This window comes from Leucopleurus acutus (assembly GCF_964270905.1).
Source record: "Leucopleurus acutus genome assembly, chromosome: 14".
In the NCBI taxonomy this organism is placed as follows: Eukaryota; Metazoa; Chordata; class Mammalia; order Artiodactyla; family Delphinidae; genus Leucopleurus; species Leucopleurus acutus.
In genome coordinates, this window is record NC_139156.1 from 60,766,778 (window position 1) to 60,788,559 (window position 21,782).

At 54.7% G+C, this 21,782-nt stretch overlaps 1 protein-coding gene across 1 annotated transcript in view; it reads right to left on the bottom strand.

Moving 5' to 3' along the window:
- LOC309971799 (cadherin-23-like) overlaps positions 1–21,782 on the bottom strand; it is a gene marked incomplete at both ends in the record, with an annotated part of 325,411 nt that overhangs the window by 129,662 nt on the left and 173,967 nt on the right. The window contains one exon of the mRNA XM_082855179.1: positions 21,271–21,507. Within this exon, the coding sequence (XP_082711305.1) occupies positions 21,271–21,507 (237 nt within the window). The remainder of the gene's footprint in view (positions 1–21,270; positions 21,508–21,782) is intronic.

A 21,782-nucleotide genomic window follows, 5' to 3' on the forward strand; every position in this document is an offset into this window, starting at 1 on the left:
GTGACGGCCCTGAGCCGCTGACACCGACACCTCTCCCTCCCCTGGGCCTTGGCCCCTCCCCAGGGCCTGGGGCCCGACAGGGTGGGCCGTCTGAGCTGTGCCCACGGCAGGTGGGGCAGGCCCCCCCACCGAAGCTCCCTCTCCACAGTGCCCCCCTGCCCCCCAGCCCCAGCCCTTCCCAGGCTCACTTACCAGGTTCTATCAGGGGAAGTCGGTCAGTCAAAGGGTATGGAGACAGAGAAGGAGCCGGGAAGGAGGAAGAAGGAACCAGAGAGAAAATGGTGAGAACCAAGGTCAGAGTAACAGAAAGGGGCCGAGCTGGACCCCAGGAGCACACCCAGCTCCAGAGGAACAGTCCCCTCTACATCTGCTGGGCCATATCCTCTGAGGTGCCGAGGAGGAGTGGGTGTGTGTGGGAGGTCTGTGCAGCCCCACATCCCGAGGAGGGTGAGGGACACAGAAGAAGAGGTACAGGGGCACAAAGTGAGGCGGGCAGGGGTTCCTGTATCCCTGAGCTCCCTGTGTCCTCACCCAGAGGGAGGTGGGCATGGTCAAAGGCTGGGAGAGGAGGGGCCACGTCCGTCTGTCCTACTCCCAGGAGTCTGGACAGAACCCCTGCAGGAAACGACCCCAAGCATTGCTATGTTTTAATTTTCTTAACATAGAAAATGTTAACGACGTGATAAACAGACTCGGAAAGTCTTCACATAGTTCATTCAAAAGTGTAAAGGGCACACAACCGACTCCCTTTCCCTGTTGCCCCTCCCCACCCTTTGAGAGCCTTCCCCGGAGACAACCATACCCCAATCCCTGGATCTCTTTCCCCAGAAAATCCATGCATGTAAGAGCATTGCGTATCTACGCCTCCCCTCTTCGACACAAACAGTAGCATGCTCTACACACTGCTGTGTTGGATTTTTTCCACTTAAAACTATGTCCCGAAACTTGTTTCACAATTGTTCAGATAGCTGACGATACGAACAACAATCACACAGCAAACATTCACTGGATGCCTACTCTTTGCCAGACACAGGTCAGAATAACCAGAGAATAACCTTCTGTAGCTGCTGTTGGGAGCCCCTGAGGTAGCGCAAAGCCACATCAGAGCAGGCACACAGGAGGTGCTCAGATGCGAAGGGCCCTCAGCGGCTTTTCCTCACCCGTTACTCTGTTCGATCCTCTTCCCATGGGCCACACGGTGGAGACGAAGGAATACTGGAGCTTGGAAACCCCTCCAGAGGAAATGGAATTCACAGAGGTTGGCGGCAGAGTGAGGATAAGAGCCCAGGCCCAGCTCCCAGGCCGGGGTGCCCTCCACACTGAGGGAAACAGAGTCAGGGTCTGATGTGGGCGTCCCCCAACTGCAGCTCCAGGGCACGGGGGGAATGTGCTGAACTTCCACCCAGCAACATGAGTGAGCTGAGCAAACCAAGACGGCATCACTGAGCGCTCCAAGGCCGACTCTAAGAGGACGCCAGCAGAGGAAGCTGCCGCAAGAGGAGTTGTTTTACAAACGAAGGAAGGGAAAATGCACTCCAGGTGGAGGAAGTGGCTTTAAACGCGAAGTCCTCGGGCCTTCGCGTGTATCAGAATCACCTGGAGGCTTGGTAAACTACCAATTGCCGTCCTCCTCCAGGAGTATCTGATTCGGTAGATCGGGGTGGACCTGTGAATTTGCATTTCTAACAAGTTCCAGGTGATGCGGATACCGCTGCTGGTCTGAGACCACCATTTGAGAACCACTGGCCTAAGCAAGGCACGCAGTGGAGAAGAATAATTGATGAGGAGGCAGAAAAGTGAGCTGATTACAAAGGGTCCATGTACAGAAGCTGGGGAGATTGTTGGGGTATTGGGAGGCTTTGCAGCTCTCCTGGAGTTCCTCTGCAGGCGCCATCTGGAGGGCTCCAGCATGACATTGCTTCCGTGACCAGTAGGGAGCCACTCTAGGCTCTGGAGCACGGGAACACTGGGGTTAAAAAAGGAAGGTGGGGCTTCCCTGCTGGCGCAGTGGTTGAGAGTCCGCCTGCCAATGCAGGGGACATGGGTTCCAGCCCTAGGTGCGGGAAGATCCCACATGTTGCAGAGCAACCAAGCCCGTGCGCCACAACTACTGAAGCCCACGCGCCTAGAGCCTGTGCTCCCCAACAAAATAAGCCACAGCAACGAGAAGCCTGTGCATCACAACGAAAAATAGCCCCTGCTCGCCACAACTAGAGAAAGCCCGCGTGCAGCAACGAAGACCCAACGTATCCAAGAATAAATAAACTAATTAATTAAAAAAAACCCACCTGGGGCGCTTTAAAATCCCCCCATGCCTAGGCTGCACCCCAGACCAAGGAAATTAGACTTGGGGAGGAGGAGACGAGACATCAGGATTTTATAACGCTCTTCAGGTTACTCGTTCTAACGTGCACCCAAGGATGAGAACCACGGGGACAGCAGTGGTTCTCTGAGTGTTCTACAGGAACGGGTGGCATCACAATCACCTAGGAACTTGTTAGAAATGCAGATCTGGCCGTCACACTCAGGTTTACCATATCAGAAACCCTGGGGGTGGGGCTCAGCACTGTTTTAACAAGCCCTCCAGGTGTTCTGATGCGCGCTGAAGTTGGAGAATCACCGGGGCCAAGCAAGGCTGGGGGTGAGGGAGTGCGCAGGCAGAGGGGCTGAGGGGACGCCTGGGAATGTGGTGCTAGCTCAGTGCAGATGCAGGATGAGCGCCTGGCCAAGCCGGAGCACTGGGTTTCCTACCTCTCTCCACCCCAGGGCCTCCTGGCCCCTTCATATGAGATCTCTGGGTCTCAACGAGTGAGGTCAGCTCCCTTCTCGCTGATCTGCCGCCAGGGACTGGAAGTTCACTAGGCTCGACACTGCAGCTGTCAGGACCCCGCATATGGCTGTCCTGAGACCCCAGAGCCACCTCCGGCTAAATTCCCTCAAATGCTCAGCCTGCCCCTTTCAGAACCTGCCCAGAGGGCTAATTCCCGCTGGGACTTGGCTTGTGACTGTTAATCCCTCGGGATGTGTGTGTGGGATTATTACCCAGTTCATTAAGTTAGTGCAAAACCCCTATTAACTGCAGCCCTCAGCCCAGAGCCTTCTAAAACAGCAGCTTCCACTTACCAAGCCTCTACCGTGTGCTTCATACCTTAACCAAAATTTTCGCATCCCAGTGACGTCAGCGTCAGTCCACCCTTTTTACAGAGAAGGAAACTGAGGCCAGAGAGGGTAACTTGTCCAAGATGCATAGCTGCCAGTGAAGGATTCAAACTCGGGTCAGTACTGACTCCTACAGAGTCCAAGCTCTTCATCACCTCTCTCCTGGCCTCCTGCGTGTTGCCCCCTCTACAGAACGCTGCTCCTCATGTGTGCAAAGAACTGGCAACAGGTGACACCGGAAGACCCTTCCTACCTTCGCTAAATGGCAGGAGCGAGGCCCAAGGGGCAAAGCGCGCCTCTGCCAAGATCAGGGAGCCAGGTGGAGGGGAGGGGAGCCCGGGCCGTAGGAGGGTGCGGCCCTGCTCCTCTGGGTCCTGTGTCCTCCACGCCCTTGCTCCTTGCAGCCCGTTCGGGGGTGGGGAGCGGAGTGCGCGCTGCTTAGTGGGGGGAGGGGGGAGGGGGGAGGGGGGAGGGGGGAGGGGGGAGAGGCAAGAGGCCCTCTTGGAGCTGTCGAGGGGCAATTTTGTTGGGAAAGGAGATAAAGAGGAACATCAAAAGGATCCCAGTGTGTGTGGAGAGGAGCCCAGTGGATTAAATTCTCTTCCAGCCAGGAGAGGCGATGAGAATGTTGATAGCCGGCAGCCGCGGGTCCCAGAGCCGAGCTGCAGCGCCGGCCCCTCCCCGCACCGGGCTGGGTGCCGGCTGGCTGCCCGTGGGGCTGCGACAGTTTGGCTTTCTTTATTTATTGGAGGGGAGGGACGCATGAAATCACTCCTCACTCTTCCCGCCCCGTGCAGCGAGCTACGCTTTGCTCCTGGTGACTGAAGTCTTGGCACCACCGTCCCCTACCCCGTGGAGGGCAGCACACCAGCCCCCAGCCCAAGGTATAGGCCGCTGCCAGCAGGGGCTGCCTCCCCAGCCTCGACTCCCCAAAGCTCCCCTCCCACTCCTGGAAGTGGAGGGGTGGCCTTGAGGGCGGTCAGAGCAGACCTTGCCCGGCAAGGACGTTCCCGCCAAGCATCTTTGCAGCTCCCACAGCCAATATTGGCTCCGTGACTGACCCAGTGTTGTTTTTCAACTATGTATTGAGAGGTTATTATGTGCTGGGTCCTCTACAACTGTTAGCTCCCTGAGCGCTCACAACAACCCCGGCGGGGTCCCGGGTGGCGTTCACACTGGTTAACAGCTGCCATGTGCAGGGCCCTTCCCTCCTCTTGGGGAGCAGATTCCACCCAGTCAGGCCATTAGGCTTGGAGGTGTCCTGGGTGCTCTCAGAGCCTGCACCTGACTTCTCGCTGGATGTGGCTTCCCCCAGTCCTCCCCTGTGGCCTCGGGCCACTGTCACTTCCCTCTGCAGGTGACCTGGTTCCCAAAGGGAGGAAGGCCTGACGCAGCCCCCAGACTCCTTCCCTGGATGTGAGACCTGCAGGTGCGTTCCTCATCCTGCTGACTCCTGCCTGGTTCTCCCCACCCTGAGGCACCTCCCTGCTGAGGTGGTACCAGTTTGCCCCTTAGAGACGCTCATCTCCCTCCACTGTTGGTCAGGGTAGCGGGCGGGTTGGTGACCCAGCGGTGTAATGCAGCGGAGAGGATGGGGTTCAGGGCTGGGAAGCAGGCTCTGCTGCTTCCTAGCTGTGTGACCTTGGGCAACGCACCTCCACTGCTGGAGCCTCAATTTCTTCCTCTGTGAAGTGGGGAGAATACAGCACACCCCACAGGACTAAGCAGCAGTGTTGTCTCTGCTTCAGCAGGTTTTGGTGCATGACTTGTGGGTTATGTTTTCTTGCCCAAGATAGGAGGCTCCCTGATGGCAGGAGCCTTGTGTGTTTTTCCTTTGTACCCAAATGCTAGGGGACCCTCACCCCACCCTATGAACCACGATGTGCCCTGGAGGGGACCTTAATTCCTTTCAATAGACGAGGAAGGACCAGGGTGACGTGCATGTAGAGGGGACTAGGGACTCTGCAGTGTTGTGAACCAAGACGAAGAAGGCCCAGGGATCCCCAGAGGTACCCAGAGAGCTCTGTGGGCTGGTGGGACACCCTTAGCTCAAGGTGGGAATGGCGCTGGGGACCTGGAATGCGGAGATGGGCCCACAGAGTCAGTGCCACCCTCGCAGAAGCCCTGTCCAAAATTCAGGCCAGCCGGGGAAGAGCCCTCTGACCAGTGATTCCAAGGTGTGAGGCCCTAAGCTTCAGTGGCGGCCAAAAGCACAGGCTTTGGAGTTAGCCCTGAGTCCAGATGCGGGTACTACCCTTTCCAGCTGTGTGATTTTTTGCACAGTTTTATCTCCTTGAGCCTCAACTTCCTCACCTGCAAAATGGGAAGAATGAAGCCTACCTGATAGGGCTATGGTGGGAGAGCAGCAAAATATTAGTAAAGTGCTTGGGATGGAGTAAATGCTCAGTGAAGGAGAGTGGTTATTGTTCTGCAAGGGAAGGGAGGGAGAGAGGTACCCCTGGGGAGGGGCTGATTTCTAGACCTTGGCTTGGCCAGGAATGAGAGGGGCAGGCAGAGAAGGACAAAGGCTTGGATGTGTGCAGGGGTGAGGGGACCCCCATCCTGGGCAGGGGGCCCTAGGCCTCCCTCCCTCTTCCACTGTGCCCTGTTGGTCTAATCCATGCTATTGAATGGCAGAAAATCAAAAGTCCACGGAAGACGTATTCTGCATCACTCCTTTGTCCATCCTTTCACTTAACTAACTCCAGTCAGACATGCCCAGGTGAACGTGGCAGGGGGCCGGCCTCTCCTCACCCTGCACTTCAAAACTTGCTGCTTGCTTCCCCAGCCCCACACTTAAGGGGGGCACCAAGCTGCTCTGGCCCCGCCTGCCTGCCCAGGGCAGCTGTCCCACACCCACTGCGCAGGCTGCCCACTGTGAAGTCGGAGTCCAGGGGACAATGGGGAGAAGCCCTGCACTGTCATTGCCTCCATCCCCTGACTCCGCCTCAGTCCCCAGGGACCCGCCAAGCTTCAGAGTCTGGGAGAGCTGATGCCGGCACGTCCCCATTAATTTCTGGGTGAACGGCCGCCTTCTGTCTCCTTGTGTTCCTCCCACCCCCTCCAGTTACTGGGCACGGCGTCCCAACTCCAGAGACCCAGCAAAGCCCATGTCACATGGTGGTAGCTCAGCTCTGCTGTGTCTTCTTCTGCATCCCAGGCTTGCCTGGCTCAGAGCCTCAGCTTCTCCACCCTGGGAGTGGGCCAACTCTCAGGCCTGAATCAGAGATGGTGGGCACTGCCCCTGGTTGACCAACTGTCCCAGTTGGCCTGGGCCTGGGAGGGTTCCCAGGATGCAGCAGGGTGAAGGACAGCCCTCATTTCAGGCTCTCAGTCCACCTACACCCCCTTCCCAAGCTCCTCTGTGGTTTAGATCCTTGAACAGTGTGAGCCTGAGGTCAGGAACCAGGGATCTGAGGTTTTCTCTGGATCTGCCATTCCTCTCTGGGGCAGGACCTTTTATCTCTCTGGGCCTCAGTTCCCTGATCTGCAAAATGGGAAGCTCGGACTGGGTGATTCTCTAAGGGCCCGTTAACACCTGCTGTGCTCTTTCAGACTGCTTTTCGCACTTGCTCTGTCCACTCCTCTCTCCAAGCCTTCTCTGATCCTTCTCTCTCTCCCCTTCCCTCCCTCTCCATCTTTTCTCTCTTCTCCTTTTGCTTTTATCCCTCTTCTCCCTGTTTTCTTCCCCCTCCCCTCTCCCCTTTCCTTTTTCATTTTCTCCCTCCTTTACCTTCGACCTCCAACTCTTCCTCTCTCCCTCCTCCTCCTCCCCCCATCGCCCTTCCTCTGCTTCCCCCTCCTCCAACCCTCTCTCCAGCAGACCTGGCCCTCCTCTCCCCAGGTTATCTGTTGAATTCCACACACTTCCACACACGCCTGCACAGACAGGATCAATCCGAGGCTGCCTTGCCTTCAGCTTATCTCTGCTCCAAATAATTGATTTTCCCTCTTTAAGAGTAATTTGTTGGTGAATTCCATGTATTGCAAAAACCCCTGTGAAATCTAATTCAATCCTATTGGCACCTGGCACTTTAGAGAAAGAATACTAGAGAGCTGTCAGTTCCATCACTAGCAGACGTGTGTATTATTCATCTACAGAAGAGATCCAGGGGTGGGCAGGTGCTCCTCACCTGCACATGCACACCTCCCTCCCTCCCTCTCTCCCTCTCTCCCTCCCTTCCTCTCTCCCTCCAGAGGGATCCGGTCTGTCAGCCCTGCAGCCAACCCCAGCTCTTCTGGGAAATGAATTACAATGTGCATTGGGTACATGCATTAAGGTAAATGAGGGACAGGTGCTTTCAAATTGTTTTCCTAATTTGCAGCCCATTACCCTAGTGCACTATGGGGATCTCACCCAGCTACACCTGTCAGCTTGTTTCTTTCCTTGCCCCTCTCCCCACCCCTTCTGTCCCTGGGTGCTGAGTCCCAACTCCAGGGACCCAGCAAAGCCCATGTCAAGCGGGGGTAGCTCAGCTCTGCCGTCTCTTTCTCTTCTGTGTTCCAGGCCTGTCTGGTTCAGAGCCTTGGAGTGGGCCCCCTCTCAAGCCTGCATCGTTGATGATGGGCACTGCCCCTGGTTGACCAGCTGTCCCAGTTTGCCTGAGACTGAGAGGGTTCCTGAGATGTGGGCTTAAAGTGCTAAAACCTTGGCAATCTCAGGCATATTAGGATAATAGGTCCCCAGCTCTACGATGAGAGTCTGAGAGCCCAGCAGGGGCCGGCTGGCACCACTGTCCAGGTGTGGAGGTCATGCGCTGGGGGTGGAAAACAAGGAGTCTAAGCATCTAGTTCCAACCACACCAGCCCCTGTGTCCCATAGGTGCTCCCCAAAGTCTGAGCTGACTTCGGAGGCTCAAACCCCCAAGCAGCTCACACACAGGAGCTGGTCCTTACCAATGAGGAGCGTGCACAGCGGACTAGCAGCTTTTGCTCAGCCTTGGTGACCATGGCTCTGGGTGGGTTCCGTCTGGGGGTCACAGGTGCCACCTATGTCCACTAGATACAGCAAAGCTAACTGTACCCACCCCTAGAGATGGAACCAGTCGCTCCGGCCTCATTTCTATGCCCCAAGCGAATAGCCATTTCCTCCAAATCTTCAGGCTACCCTGGACTCCTAGGCACCTGAGCAGTCAGCCCAGTGGGTACTTACTGAAACAAAGTGGCTTCAGGGGGTACCTGCCAGGAGGGCTGGGCTCCCCTTAATAGTGCCCGTGGGTGTGGCTGAAGGGCAAGCTTTATGTGGAAAGCCCAGGGCTCAAAGGGGCCTTTCCAGGCCCACACATGCAGAGACTGCTGCCCAGGCCAGAGGTACTGGACTGGTACCTCCGCGAGCAAAGGGCAGAGGGACCATGTGAGATTCATGAGGCCCGAGCTCTTAATTCCAGAACAATATGCTCCACCCCACAAGATCCCAAGGGAGCCAGGCCATGGCCGCCTCATCCTTTCCTCCCTCTCTCCTGCATGGGGCCCTGTTAGAAGGCACCTGTCCTAAGTGGAAAGCTTAAGGATTTCTTCCTTTTGGCCCGGCCCCCAGCACGGGCGGCCACTTTTCTAACATTAAAGTCTGCCATTCTGGTCAGAATCTGCCAACTTGGACGTCACCCTCACACCTGGCTTCAATCCCCTTTCTCACTCCACTGGCAAACTCTGCACCCGAGTTTTGGCTGGGGTTGGGGCAGTGGGCGAAAGTGTAAGTGTACTCAGAGCTGCAGGGAGGAGAGGCCGAAATGCAGGAAGAAAGGGTGTGCATCCCAGTCTGCCCCTCCCTCCGGGGGTCCCTTCTGCAGAGGATCACAAGCCCTGAGGGGCAGGGCCACAGCAGGAGGACAGGGAGCCTGGCTGGGCTGGTGGAGGGGGTGTCCAGCCTCTGCTTCCTGGCTGGGCCCTCTAGGGGCCTCGGCCTCGGGGCAGGGAGGGGCAGGGTGCAGAGCTGGGAGTGGGCCTTGCACTGAGCAGCCGCCTGGCTCTGTCCATTTACCATGCTAAAACTATTTCCCTGTTCCCACAGAGAGAGAAATGTGGCAAGGCAAAGAAATCTACACGCCTTATGGAAATCAGGAGGGGGACTCTGCCTGCCTGCGCTAATCACACTTTATATTCCTCTGCCTCTCCAAGAGCGAGTCCACCTTCCCCAAGCCTCTGGGTGGCAGGGACGGGTGGAGAGGGATCCCATTGCCTCAAGAGGCTTGGCGGAGGGGGGCCAGGTAGAACTCAAGACAATTTAGAGGCCATGACCCTGGGTGTCCTGGGAGCCAGAGGGGAGTAGGTGATTTCATCTCCTTCCTGCTCCTAGCCCTCTGCTGGGTGCAGCTGCCCAGACTTGGGGCCCCTTCCCTGAGAACAAAGGCACCACAAATGCCCTAAGGAAAGGGTCCTAGGCTGGGACAGGGCACTGGGCTCCAGGCAGATGGGTGACCATGCCTGATGACAGTGTCACTCAGCTACCCTTGGGCATCCCGAAGTCAAGCCCGGGCACAGCTGCCCAGGTTTGCAAAGAGCCCTGCCTACATGACCCATGCCATGCCTTCCCAGGCACACAGGTACTGGCCACATAGTAACTGTGGTTAAACAGACAAAGCAATACAGGCATGAGTGAATGAGCTGCATGTATGTATCTGTGAATGTGTGGGTGTGAGAAAAAATCAGAAGACAGAGACAGTGGGAAGGGGGGCAAGAGACGGATGATCTGATTCAAAGAAAAGCTAACAAAGATAAACAGAGAGAGACTCGGAGACAGAACAGGCAAGGGTGGTGGAGGGCATTCAGATGAAGAACTAAGTTGAGGGAATGATGAAACCAGGAGCCTGGCCACGCCCAGCAGAGTGGTGGCAGATGGTGCCAGCTGCCGTCTTTTCCTCCGTCTAGCCGCTTCCCACGCCTGCCCTTTTTTTTTTTTTTTTTTTTTTGGCGGTACGCGGGCCTCTCACTGTCGTGGCCAGACGCGCAGGCTCAGCGGCCATGGCTCACGGGCCCAGCCGCTCCGCGGCATGTGGGATCTTCCCGGACCGGGGCACGAACCCGTGTCCCCTGCAACGGCAAGCGGACTCTCAACCACTGGGCCACCAGGGAAGCCCATTTTAGCCATCTTAATGCGTACGATTCAGTGGTTTTGAGCGTATTCCCCACGTTGTACAACCGCCACCTGTATCTAGTTCTAAAACAGTTTTATCATCCCCAAAGGAAATCCTGTACCACGAGCAGTCCCTCCTCATCCCCGTTCCCTCCAGCCCCTGCGACCACCAAGGTGCCTTCTGTCTCTGTGGACCGCCTGTTCGGGACACTTCATGTAAATGGAATCCCCCACTGTGTGGCTGTTTGTGTCTGGCTTCTTTCGCCTGCATCCTGCTTTCTAGGTTCACCTGTGTTGCCCATGGATCAGAACTTCATTACTGTAACCGTTGAATAATATTCCACTGTACGGAGACAGCACATTTGTTTGTCTACTCATCAGGTGGTGGGCGTTTGGGTTGTTCGCAGAGACTGTCCTTTTGAAACTTTGGTCCGATCAAGTGCCTTGTTCCCCGCTCACTATCATCTTCCTGCCTCCGAAAGCAGAGCCTCAGAAACAGCCAGGCCTGTCTGCCCTCCCCCAGCCCACGGGCCTCCTCGTGGCTTCCTCGACGTGCAGGCACACTCCCGCCTCAGAGCCACCAGGCCGGCTGCTCCCTCTGCCTGGAATGCTCTTCCTCCAAGTAGCCACACAGCTCACCCGCCACTTCACTGAGGTCTCTCCTCATACGTCATCTTATTGGAGAGACTTCCTCTAACCCCTTCCCCTCCCAAGCACTCCCTTAGGCCCCTCACTCTGCTTTATATTTTCTCCATGGCTCTCATCACCACTGGACATAATATACATCGATTTGTTTCTTCAGCCTTCCACTGCTGGCACATACACTGCCCGAGGGCTGGACTTCGCCTGTGTGTTCACTTACGAACAGTGCCTAGAAGAGCATGTGGCACGCAGTAGGTGCTCAACAAATACCTGCTGAATAAATGAACGAACGACTGATTCCCGCCTCCCACTCAATGCAAGAGCCCCTCTAGGGCATCTCTTTCCTCTGGCCCCCGGCCTGCTCCCCTGCGTGCTTCACTGGCTGCTCGCTGTGTATCGCTGGCCCTGCTCTGTGGCCTCACGTGGAAGGTTCCTCTCTAAATTCGTTGTGCTCAAGTGAGAAGAGCAGAGGTACCTTCTGCCTGTTGACACTAGGCTCAGGGCCCTTGTCAGGACAAAGGAGAGGGAAATACACTCTTCTCTGCACCGAAACATCCTTCCAACTTGGGATGTAAACATATGACAACACTGATCTCGAAAACTTCTCTCACTCCCAATTCCTTTTTCAAATTCAATGGAGAAGCTAAGGTCTGGAGAGGAAGGAGGAAACGTCTGCCCTAGGCCTTCATGGACAGAATGACAACGCAGCCATGAAACCTTGCCTTGCATCGAAAGCCTCCTACCCGCCTCCCGGCCCATCCCTGCACCATTCCCCCCGCTCAGGGGACAGAGGCAGCAGGAGCCCAGGAAAGCAGGGGAGGATGCTCCCCGGCCTCCTCGGTGGCCAGCCCTCCCCATGGCCGCTCCGCAGGGCTCTGCACTCCCTGTGCCTTGCGGATGAGGATGTTTCACAGCCCATGGTCACAGTGACAGGGTGGGATACACAGGCACAGCTCCTAGCTGAGCTCTGCTTATCCCTACCCTTCAAGACGGAGATGAACAAGACACACCACCAGTTGCTGTTGGGGCCGTGACAGCGGGTGGCAAATGGGGCAGGTGGGGGAGGGTGGGAGTTAGAAACCATGTTCTAGGGTGAGGCTGGGCTCACCAGGGCCCGTGGTGAAGGGGCACCAGAGTGGGCATGACCCAGCCAAGAGGCGACGGAGAGAGCATGAAGTTTGTTAGTTCTGTTTATGATCCGGGTGGGGGTCTCCAGGAAGACCAGACGCTGCTTTTCGGGGGCTAAAATGATTCCCGGTACTTCCCATCCGTGCCAATGGGAGGTGGTGGGCGTGGGGAAGGGAGCTGGGTAAAAGGGGAGCAACCCCCCAGATCCAATATGGAAGATGACCTCCAGCCGCTGGAGGGGACTCTAGAGCCATGGGTACTTGGGTGGGGAGGGGTGAGGTATGGGTGCTGGCACTACAGCTGCCAAACAGGCCCTGCCTGCTTCACACCCCCGCCAGGGCTCCGGGGCCTGGCGTAAGAAGCATGCTAAGTAGATTTACGGTGAGACTGAATTGGGAGGGGTCTGAATCATGTCGAGGACACCCCCTGCTCCTCAGGGAGGCTGGAGCGTAGCATGCCGGGAGGAATCACATCACGGGATGCAGCCACGCACGGAAAACTCCTTAGCCAAGGCACCTGGGGAGAAATTAATGGGAAAAGGCACCGATGGGGCTGCCCTGCTCCGCCAGCTTTCCTTCCAGAGCGGCTTTGCTTTGAAGTCAAAAGACATTTTCCTGGTGAGCCTAAGTCTTGAGGGAGGAACCCTAGAAATATGTATTGAAGCCGTGACACGGCAGAGGTCTCGCAGACAGACCCCTGCCCGCAGCCAGGGCAGAGGCGGGGAACAAATGCGCAGAGCGGTGCTCACCCAGGCACCAGGGATCGCAGGTCCCGGCTATGCTGACTGTGTTTTGGGTGGACGCTTAACCCCTGCTTTGCAACAGAACCACCAGAAAACCTTTCAGAAATAGGAGTAGCCAGGATGGGCACCTGGCTGGGGGGAGAGGGCTTAGGCAATGTGCCGTGCCTTGGTAGTTCCCTGGGCCAGACCCCTCGTCCTCTACCTCCTCTCTGCTTTACTTCAGTGATGAAATCACAAGCTGGGCGAGAGGTACAGGATGCTGGAGGCATTCCATCTACTTCCCTCATACCCCGCGGGGGATTCAGTGGGAGGTGGGTCATTTCCAGCCAGATCCCAGTTATCTCCCTAATGGAGGGGAAAGAAGGGCCTGGATGATTGGATAATCGCACATCCACAGGGAGCAGAAACCTACATCTGCCTCCACCGATGCTGGCAGCCTGCCCTCCCCTCTCTCCCTCATCTCTCGTCACTGCTTCTAGACTTTGGTTTCTAGTTCAAATTGCTTTGGAAAATAGGAAAGCAGAGGTCCATGTGTTGGGTCACATCAGCAGGTAGGGAGAGTTTAGGGCAGCTGGGATCACTCCCTAGGGTGCCAGGGATGTATATTTCCTGTGCCTCTACTGCAAAGTAGATGTTGGTAGGTGGATTTATGGGGCCCAGTTGAACAGTGGCCTGGAGGGTCCAGAGCCGGAAAATGGACCCTCAGCTGAATGTCTGACATGGAGAAAGTGGCCTCTCTGTTCTCACCCCACCTCACCCCAAATGGATGTGCAGCTCAGGATGGCAACTCTGAGAACCACTGGAAGGTCAGCCTTACAGCAAAAGCCCAAGGAGGGAGTCCGGCTGAAGGGGGGCAGTTAGTGAGGACAGGGATTAAGGAGGAGTCTTCCCTCTTTTTCGTGCCATGGGCCATAGTTCCAGTCTAGTAACCCCCACAGACCCCCTTAAGAGAATAACATTTTAACTGCATAAAATAAAACACACGGGACCACAATGTCAATTAATTATCTTGAAATACAGTTATCAAAGCATTTAAACAGGGTGTTAGAGTAGAATTATGTGCTTCTTAATGCATAAAACAATAAGATTCGGCAACAGGTCTAATATACACCGTAATTTCAAAGTAGTGAAGAGTGTAAATGATATTTTGAGATCCCTGTGACACCTGTAATGCGATATGAAAATATCTGAGATTTCTCTTGGGCTCAGAGTCACAGGTACTACTAAGGCCGCTGTGGTTTCTTTCTATTTCATAATTAAAGGGAGTATGAAAGTTCAGGTAGAGGTTAGCAAAAATAAAGATGCAGATTTTTCTCCATTCAGGGTCAAGGATGCCTTGGCGAGTCAGTGGGCTCCCATCCTGGATTAAGAACCCCTGGACTAAAAGGACGCCTGGGAGGGGCCCATGGGGCCCGCCCCACAACCTTGCAGGGCTGTGTGGGGAGAAGGGCCAGAGGAACCGCAGGCTGGACAGACTGACTAACAGGAACAAATGCGAAAATGCATTTAAATAAATACAAGGTTGCGGGCTGGGCTCCCTGACAGGCCTGGAACACATGTGGAATGGAAAATGAGGGTGATGGATAAAAATAAAGCCAAGATTAACAGGAGAACGAGAGCAACCTCCCCTTCTCACTGCCTCCTCATGCCTACAAATAAAACCAATATTCTGGAATATGGCCTTTTCTCCCTGTCATTTGTTTTCTTTTACTTATCTGTTTGGTGATGTTTTCTCCTTGGGGAGGTGGGTAACTCCGTTTGTTTGTTTTTTTTTCTCAATGCCCCGCAAACAAATGAATAGTGTCATCTCCTGCCTGAAATAGGAATTAGCTCCTGCCAGATGTGTTCCCGCTCACCTCTGTGGTGCAGCCGCCCCCAATGCCTCACCTCCCCTTCGCCTTCCCACCAGCCATGCTGGAGGTGGGAGACCCACCTGCTTGGTGAGACCAGACCTCTGAGAATGGGGAGTCATGGCTGTAAGTAGGGAGATGAGCAAGAGGCACAGGAGTGTTTAAAGCGAAGCTCTGAGACCCACCGGCTGTGTGACCTTGGGGAAGTCCCTTAACCTCTCTGAACCTCAACTTCGTTTTCCCTAGAAAGGACACAATAATACACATATCTTCCAGGGCTGGGAATAAGAATTGTTAGGATTTAAAGAGTGCTTTTTATGGGCCAGGCACTGTTCTAAATACACATATTGACCCATTTAATCCTCATAATAGCTCTATGAGCTAAGCATTATTACTGCCTCCATTTTGCAGATCATAAAACTGGATCAGAGAGGATAAATGAGTCCCCTAAGGTTACACAGAACAAAAGTGGCAGCGCCCAGGATTTGAACCCAGGCAGTCCGGCTTCAAAGCCCTTATCTGTAACCACTCTAGCTGGCTCTTTCTTCCTAACCCATGAAGGGCCAGGCTGCCCCAGGTGGCATCTAATAAAAAAGCAGGGAGAGGCTGCGGGCAGGGCATGAGGCCCACAGCAGTGCCAGGCCCCTCTGCCCAAAGAGGGGAGTAGAAGTGGCTGAAGCAAGTTCAGGGTGGGGGAGGGTGGGCCGATGTCGGGGGTTGGTTAGCGCTAGGGCCAGGGAAGCTGCAGTCGGTGCCCTCCCCCTTCCCACCAAGAGTGTTAGGATTTATAGTCTTCAAGCTGATGCTCCAACCCATGGTTTCCCAGCGGTGGCCACTGAGGCAGAGTGGGGGCATGACTTGCCTGGAATCCCTCTGTGAGTGAGGGGTGGGACTGGGCTTCCCTGCTCGCTCCAGCACCATCTTCTCCGGGAGCTCCGGACAGGTGTGGTAGCAGAGTGCTATAGTCAGAGTTCAAAACCCTGGGTCCATTTGAACACGGGAGAGCCTCAGTCACAAAGGCTGAAGACAGCCATTCAGGGTCCTGAGAAGCGTTCTGAAGGCGGTTTCTAGCGGACTTTTTGGTTTCATTGTAAGGGGCCTGGCGTTCTCTGGCTTCTTGCAAACACCTTAAGAGGAAATTGGCTATAGGGCAGGAGAGCCTCAAGTCAGATGCTAGGAAGCACCTGCCGGCTGGAACAGGTGGTCAAGGGAGGTGGGAGGGTTTTCTGTGCGGGAGACGTTGCTGTGTTTCCCTGCTTCCACCCATGGCCCCCGACAGCCCATTTTTAACGCAGCCATCAGGGGGCTCCTAAAGAAAGATGACTCAGAACACATCGGCTGGCTCCCGCTGGGGCTCACAGTCACAGAAGAACACCTCCCCGTGGCTGGCAGGCCTGGCACCATAACGTTTGTTGAGTGAATGAATGCATCATCTCCCACCTGTGTACATTTCAATATCGTCCCTCACAAAGGCCAGGGGGCAGCGGGCAGCCCGCAAATTAATGAGATCTGAAGGCCATTCTGTAATGACTGCAATTCCCAGAATAGGGCAGAACCGGGCAGCAGAGGCCTCTCTGGGGGGATACTGGCACCCCACTCTCCACTCCGACCCTTCTCCTCTGCAAACATATTCTCAAGGACAGCAGCCAATCTGTTCTGAGAAGCTGTGGGTCAGAAGTAAAGTGGATCAAATGCTCCCAACTCCTGAGAATAAAGGTAGGATATAACACGGATGGCATTTCCCCTGATGAGCATGTGAGAGGAACTGTCCGTTTTTCCGCCCAGTCAGCTGGGCGGGGTCGCGCGTCGTACAGAAACAGCATTTAACAACAATCCCCTTTGCTGGAATTTGGAAAGCAGCCAGAGGCACGGATGGGCTTCCACGCTCCCCGCCTCTGGCCCCCAGCCCTTCGGAGGCAGGAGGCAGGACTCGCAACTAAGTAGAAGAGTGGCTTTTTAGGACAACTGAACAGAGACTGCCAACCCTCCCAATCAGTGCAGACGGGAAAACACGACAGCCTGTGGCTGGCGCAGCCGTAGGTAGGACGGAGAAGGGCTGCAGGCAAGATCAGGAGAGGAAAAGTTGGCCAAACTGGGGAAAATGCAAAGATCATGTTGAGGGCAAGGGAGTGGGTAAGGATATGGTAGGGATCCAAGTGGGTGAGTGCGTAGCTACTCCCTGTGGCTTCCGAGAACAGCAGCGAGGAGGAGACAAGAGAACGCCCAGCAGGCGAGCTGGGGGAATGAGGCTGCCGAGGCCTTTCACTTGAAACTCGGAGATGAGCTCCCATACCAAGGCTGACTCCTGGGGCCTTTTGCCTTGAGATTCTTTTGGTGTGGTTTGCATTACAACCATCTATTTGCATCTCAACTGTCACACGGTACAAATGGATGGTTGCTGGTTTCAGCCCACCCTGTCCCTTTCTCCTCTGGCTTCTGTAAGTTTTCTATAGCCCGGCAAAGGGGAAGAGATTACTCAGCGAGACTTGACAATAGGGTTGCCGTCCTTGGGACGGAGAAAGGGCCTCTTTCAAGCACCTTTGCTGTCTTGAAGGGTCTGGCAGAGCCTGAGGTTCAGTGAGAGGCTGAGTAGAATCTTGGATGTGGAAGGGATGGCAGGCATTATCTTGGCTTTGTGAATTAGATTAGCATCTTATTAGGAAAGGCTGCCACAAAGGGCTGACTGAGAGGTTAAACTGCTTCCTCCTTCCCTTCCTGTTTTCCATCAGCACCCTCTACTGCCCCACAGTGGACCTTTGAGGGCACCTTCCTACACAAACTCAGCCGGATTTAGGCTTCAGCATAAGGGTACTGACTGATGATCCAGTTTGGCTAAAGCCCTGGGCCACCTCATTGCTTCTTTTATCATTTAATCATGTTTTTAACTCAACCAAAATAAACTTCTGCGTGCCCCCCAAGTGCCAGGCAGAGTATGAGGCACTGGGTTACACGGGTGAGCAGAAGCGGACCTGCTCCTACCTGTGGGTCATTCGGCCTAAGGGGAAGACAGATACTCTTGAGACCTCCACACTAATAACCGCAAATTCACACTCAGGATGAGTGCAAGGGAGAATCACACGTTCTAGAGAATCTACAACAAAGGGATCTGACCTCTCCTCACGCGCCCTTCCCTCCTCCAAATCCGCTCCATAAACATTTTCCTGCCACGCCTAGCAAATCCAGAGTCACTTTCAACCCAGACACAAATCCCAACAGCTGGAGTCTCCCCTCAGAAAGAGAAGTCGGAAAAATGACAATTAAAAAAAGTCTTTTCCAACAGCTCTTGATTCCCCTTTGAGGTTCTCTGATTCTTCCCAGACATTGGACACTTGGGCAGCGCTGCAAGTGCCTGTGGCTGCTGTCTTTTGTTCCTGTCGGTGATGTGGCTGAACACTCCACCTTGGGAACCTGGGGCCTGGCCATTAGCACCCAAGGCTAGGCTTTGGGAGCATTTCCCTGGCCAGATCTGAAGCCCTCCAGAGTTTTGGAGAGTGGAGAAGAGATGGGAGATGCAAAAGAACAGGGCAACTGAGAAAGCAATTTCTCTCTCTCTCTCTTATTTAGGAACGAGCCCAGGACCACATCTGGGGTGGTCTGGGTGCTGCCCTATGGGGAGACAGGAAGATGGTCCAGGTGACCTTAGGGTGGGATAGTCTGGGCTGCCTCTCCTCCTCTCTCTGCACCTCACTGTGCCCTGGAGAAGTGGGACCCTGTGGGAAGGAGGCCAGTCCTCCACCGTCAGAGACACTGGCCAAATCCCAGGGGAAAGCAACAGAGTGGTCCCTGGTGGTGTGGGGCATCCCGTTCACAGTGGGCGTGCTGATGGCTGTGTCTGAGGGGGGAGGGGTCACTAGGGCGGGCTGGATCCAGACGTCCCTCAGCATTCCTGCAGATGCTTCAGACAGGCTTCCCGCAAAAGGGAGCCTGAGGTAAAACCCAAGAGGTCCGAGTAACCTTGAGATCCCTCAACAAGTGGCAGGGCCCTGGGAGCTCCGGCCCTGCCGGTGGTGACGTCCCTGGACCCATCTGGTTAGCCTCTGTGTGTGGCAGGCACCATGCTAAGTCCTACACGCGTATCATCGGCTCTCCTCCTCTCCACACACCTTGTTGATACCCTTTGTGGCAGCGACAACTATTTAACTGCTTCCCCACATTCCCCAGCCTTCAGGTAGTGAGGTGGGGGCACCTGACTAGTTCTGGCTGATGGGCCCTGAGTAGGAGTCACACTTGTGGGATGAAGCGCAGAAGAGCTGGCGCTTAAGCCTTTAGCTGCCCCCTGCTTCCTGCAGCAACCACGATCCTGCAGAGTGTGCACCTGCGTGACCACACAGAGGAGGGTCTCCCTGCCCACCCTTGCCGGACAAGTAGTCCCAGTGAGAGATAAACCGCTCTTTCAGGGTTAACTTGCTCCTGCGATAGAAACTGACTTATACATTGTCTTTTTATTTCTGTTTTACACAGATGAGCAAAGTGAGGCTTAGAAAGGGCCGGTGACTCACCCAAGGTCACAGAGCTAATAAATGGCAAGGCTGGCCTTGAACACAGGCCTCGGCTGATTCCTTGGCTCGGCATTCAAGGCCCCCCGAGGCCTACGTCCCAGCCCACCTTGCCAGCAGCCCACTGCACAATCCCTGATCAGTTGCACGGGTTACTGCCTGTTCCCTCCATGTACTTACAGGTTTCTCCCTCCGGTCCTCCCTGTGGGCCACAGCCTGGCCCCCACCACCCCTCCTGAGGACCCTTTCACCATCTGATTTATACCCCAAGGCTCAGCCCTAGTCCCCGTCTCACCATAGAGTCTTTCCCGATCCTCCCAGCCCCTACTTCCCCCTTCCTCAGCTGAGCTCTGGAGCCCCGCTGCCTATAGTCACCGGACCCTGGACCCACGCTGCTTCTAGTGTCTCTCTTCCCTTGGGCATTATTATCAGCCTGAAACCTAGAATGGGATTTTCTTCTGAGGTTCTCATTCACACAGTGGTCTCCAAAGGGGGACCTGCACTCCCAGGGGATACAAGATGATCCACTGTGGTGTGAGAAAATGTTAGAAACTGTTTTTATATTTGTTTGTCTCCACCTTTTAAACTTTCTACATTATTGTATATGTTTTAAAATTACATATTACATTTGCATAAACACATTTGGCCCCATGGGGCAGGGACCATGGATTCCACTTCCTGGACTCCCTGAAGTGGCCAGATATAGCTGCTTGTAAACAGCAGATGCGGACTTCCCTGGTGGCACAGTGGTTAAAAATCCACCTGCCAATGCAGGGGACACGGGTTCGATCCCTGGTCCGGGAAGATCCCACATGCTGCGGAGCAACTAAACCCGTGCGCCACAACTACTGAAGCCCACGCGCCTAAACCCCGTGAGCCACAACTGAGCCCACGTGCCACAACTACTGAAGCCTGCACGCCTAGAGCCCGTGCTCCACAACAAGAGAAGTCACCGCAATGAGAAGCCCACGCACCACAACGAAGAGTAGCCCCCGCTCGCCACAACTAGAGAAAGCCCTCACGCAGCAACGAAGACCCAACGCAGCCAAAACAATAAATAAATAAAAAATAAATTTAAAAAAACCAGTAGATGCTCAGTACATACTTCAATTATCTCAGACAGGTAGGTATGGAAAGACTCAGCAGGAGATGGAGGCCTGTGTGCACGCACATATGTGTACACACATGAACAGAAATGTGACTGTGCACGTACACACACACACACACACACACACACACACACACACACACACACACACAGGCCAACTTGCCCTTGTGAACCTGAGTCCTTGGGGGGACTGTGTCCAGTTGAGAGAAGCTGACAGGAGACAGGAGAGGGGCCAGGAAGTGAAGAGGAACCGGGCCTGGAGCAAGGCCAGTATAGCCACGTGTGAGGAGTAATTGCAGAGAACACCCCGGGCGGGAAAACCTAATGGAATTCCTGAGCAGAGTGGGCCAGGGAAGCAGCGGTAATAAATAGAAATCCTATTAAGGTTGTGACTGCTGACGGGCAAGGGAGGTAGGGCGAGGGGAGGGGCGGGTTGGAGTTAGGCTGAGAGGGTCCTGAAGGGATGGAAGCTGCCCCATCCAGGCCCGGTCCTTGGCCTAGTGACACAGGGCATAGCTAGGCTCACGGGAGCTGCAGCCCTGCCGGAGCCTCCTCCCTCCTGTCCCTCTTGAGCTCTCCCACTCGTGGCCCATGTCCATCCCTCTTAAGATTGGCTGGCCCTTGGGCAAGGGGATGCAGGTGTCCTGGACCCTCTGGAGTCTCTTTATGGCCTGGGATCCTCTGGAAGGCACTTACACTCCTTGCAAGCAAAAGGCAGGGTCAGTATTACCCCAAAAGCAGCAATAAGACTTTTCCAAAGTCACCATTGATACAAGAGCCTCTACCTTTTAAATTTTCTATTTTTTGTGTGTATGTTTTAAAATGTACATACTAGGCTAGTATGATGATCATGTATATACATTTCTAAATATAGAACTATACATTGGAGGTGTGTGCGCAAACGTTTTTTACAGGGTGTAGGGGGGTTGGTCCAAAAGTTTAGAGACTACTAATTTTTGCAGCCTTATTTATCCTCAGAACGTAGCAGGGGAGGCTGCAGCAATGTTTGTTTCTATGTTATAGATGGGGACCTGGGAGCCCAGTGACCCCTGGCATCCCTTCCAGGGTTGCACAGCCCGGGCCGGGTGCTGGGCTGGACGGCCATGCGTTCTGGGACTCACCTCGTCCTTGTCCACCACCTGGATAAAGAGGGGGAGGGCAAAGCCGACCTGTGCCAGCTCAGTGATGGCCACGCTGTACTCGGAGCTGTTGAACTCTGGGGCATTGTCATTGATGTCAATCACCAGGATGTTGAAGGTTGTGGTCACTGTGGCATCAGATGGGGTGCGGTCATCATTCAGCTCTGTGCCCTGCAGATAGAGGAATAAACACCCCAGGGATGAAGGTGGCCATAGTCACAATAAAAGTCATCATTTACCAGGGCTTTCTCAATGCTGGGCACTGCGCTTTACGTGAATTATCCCATCTGATCCTCACCATAATCCCAGGTGGAAGATTCTATCATTAGCATCCCCGTTTTACTGACCTCCATTACCAATGGGGAAACTGAAGCTCAGAGAGGTTAAGTAACTTGTACAAGGACACACAGACAAAGTACCAAACTCAGGCAGTGGGATTCTAGAAC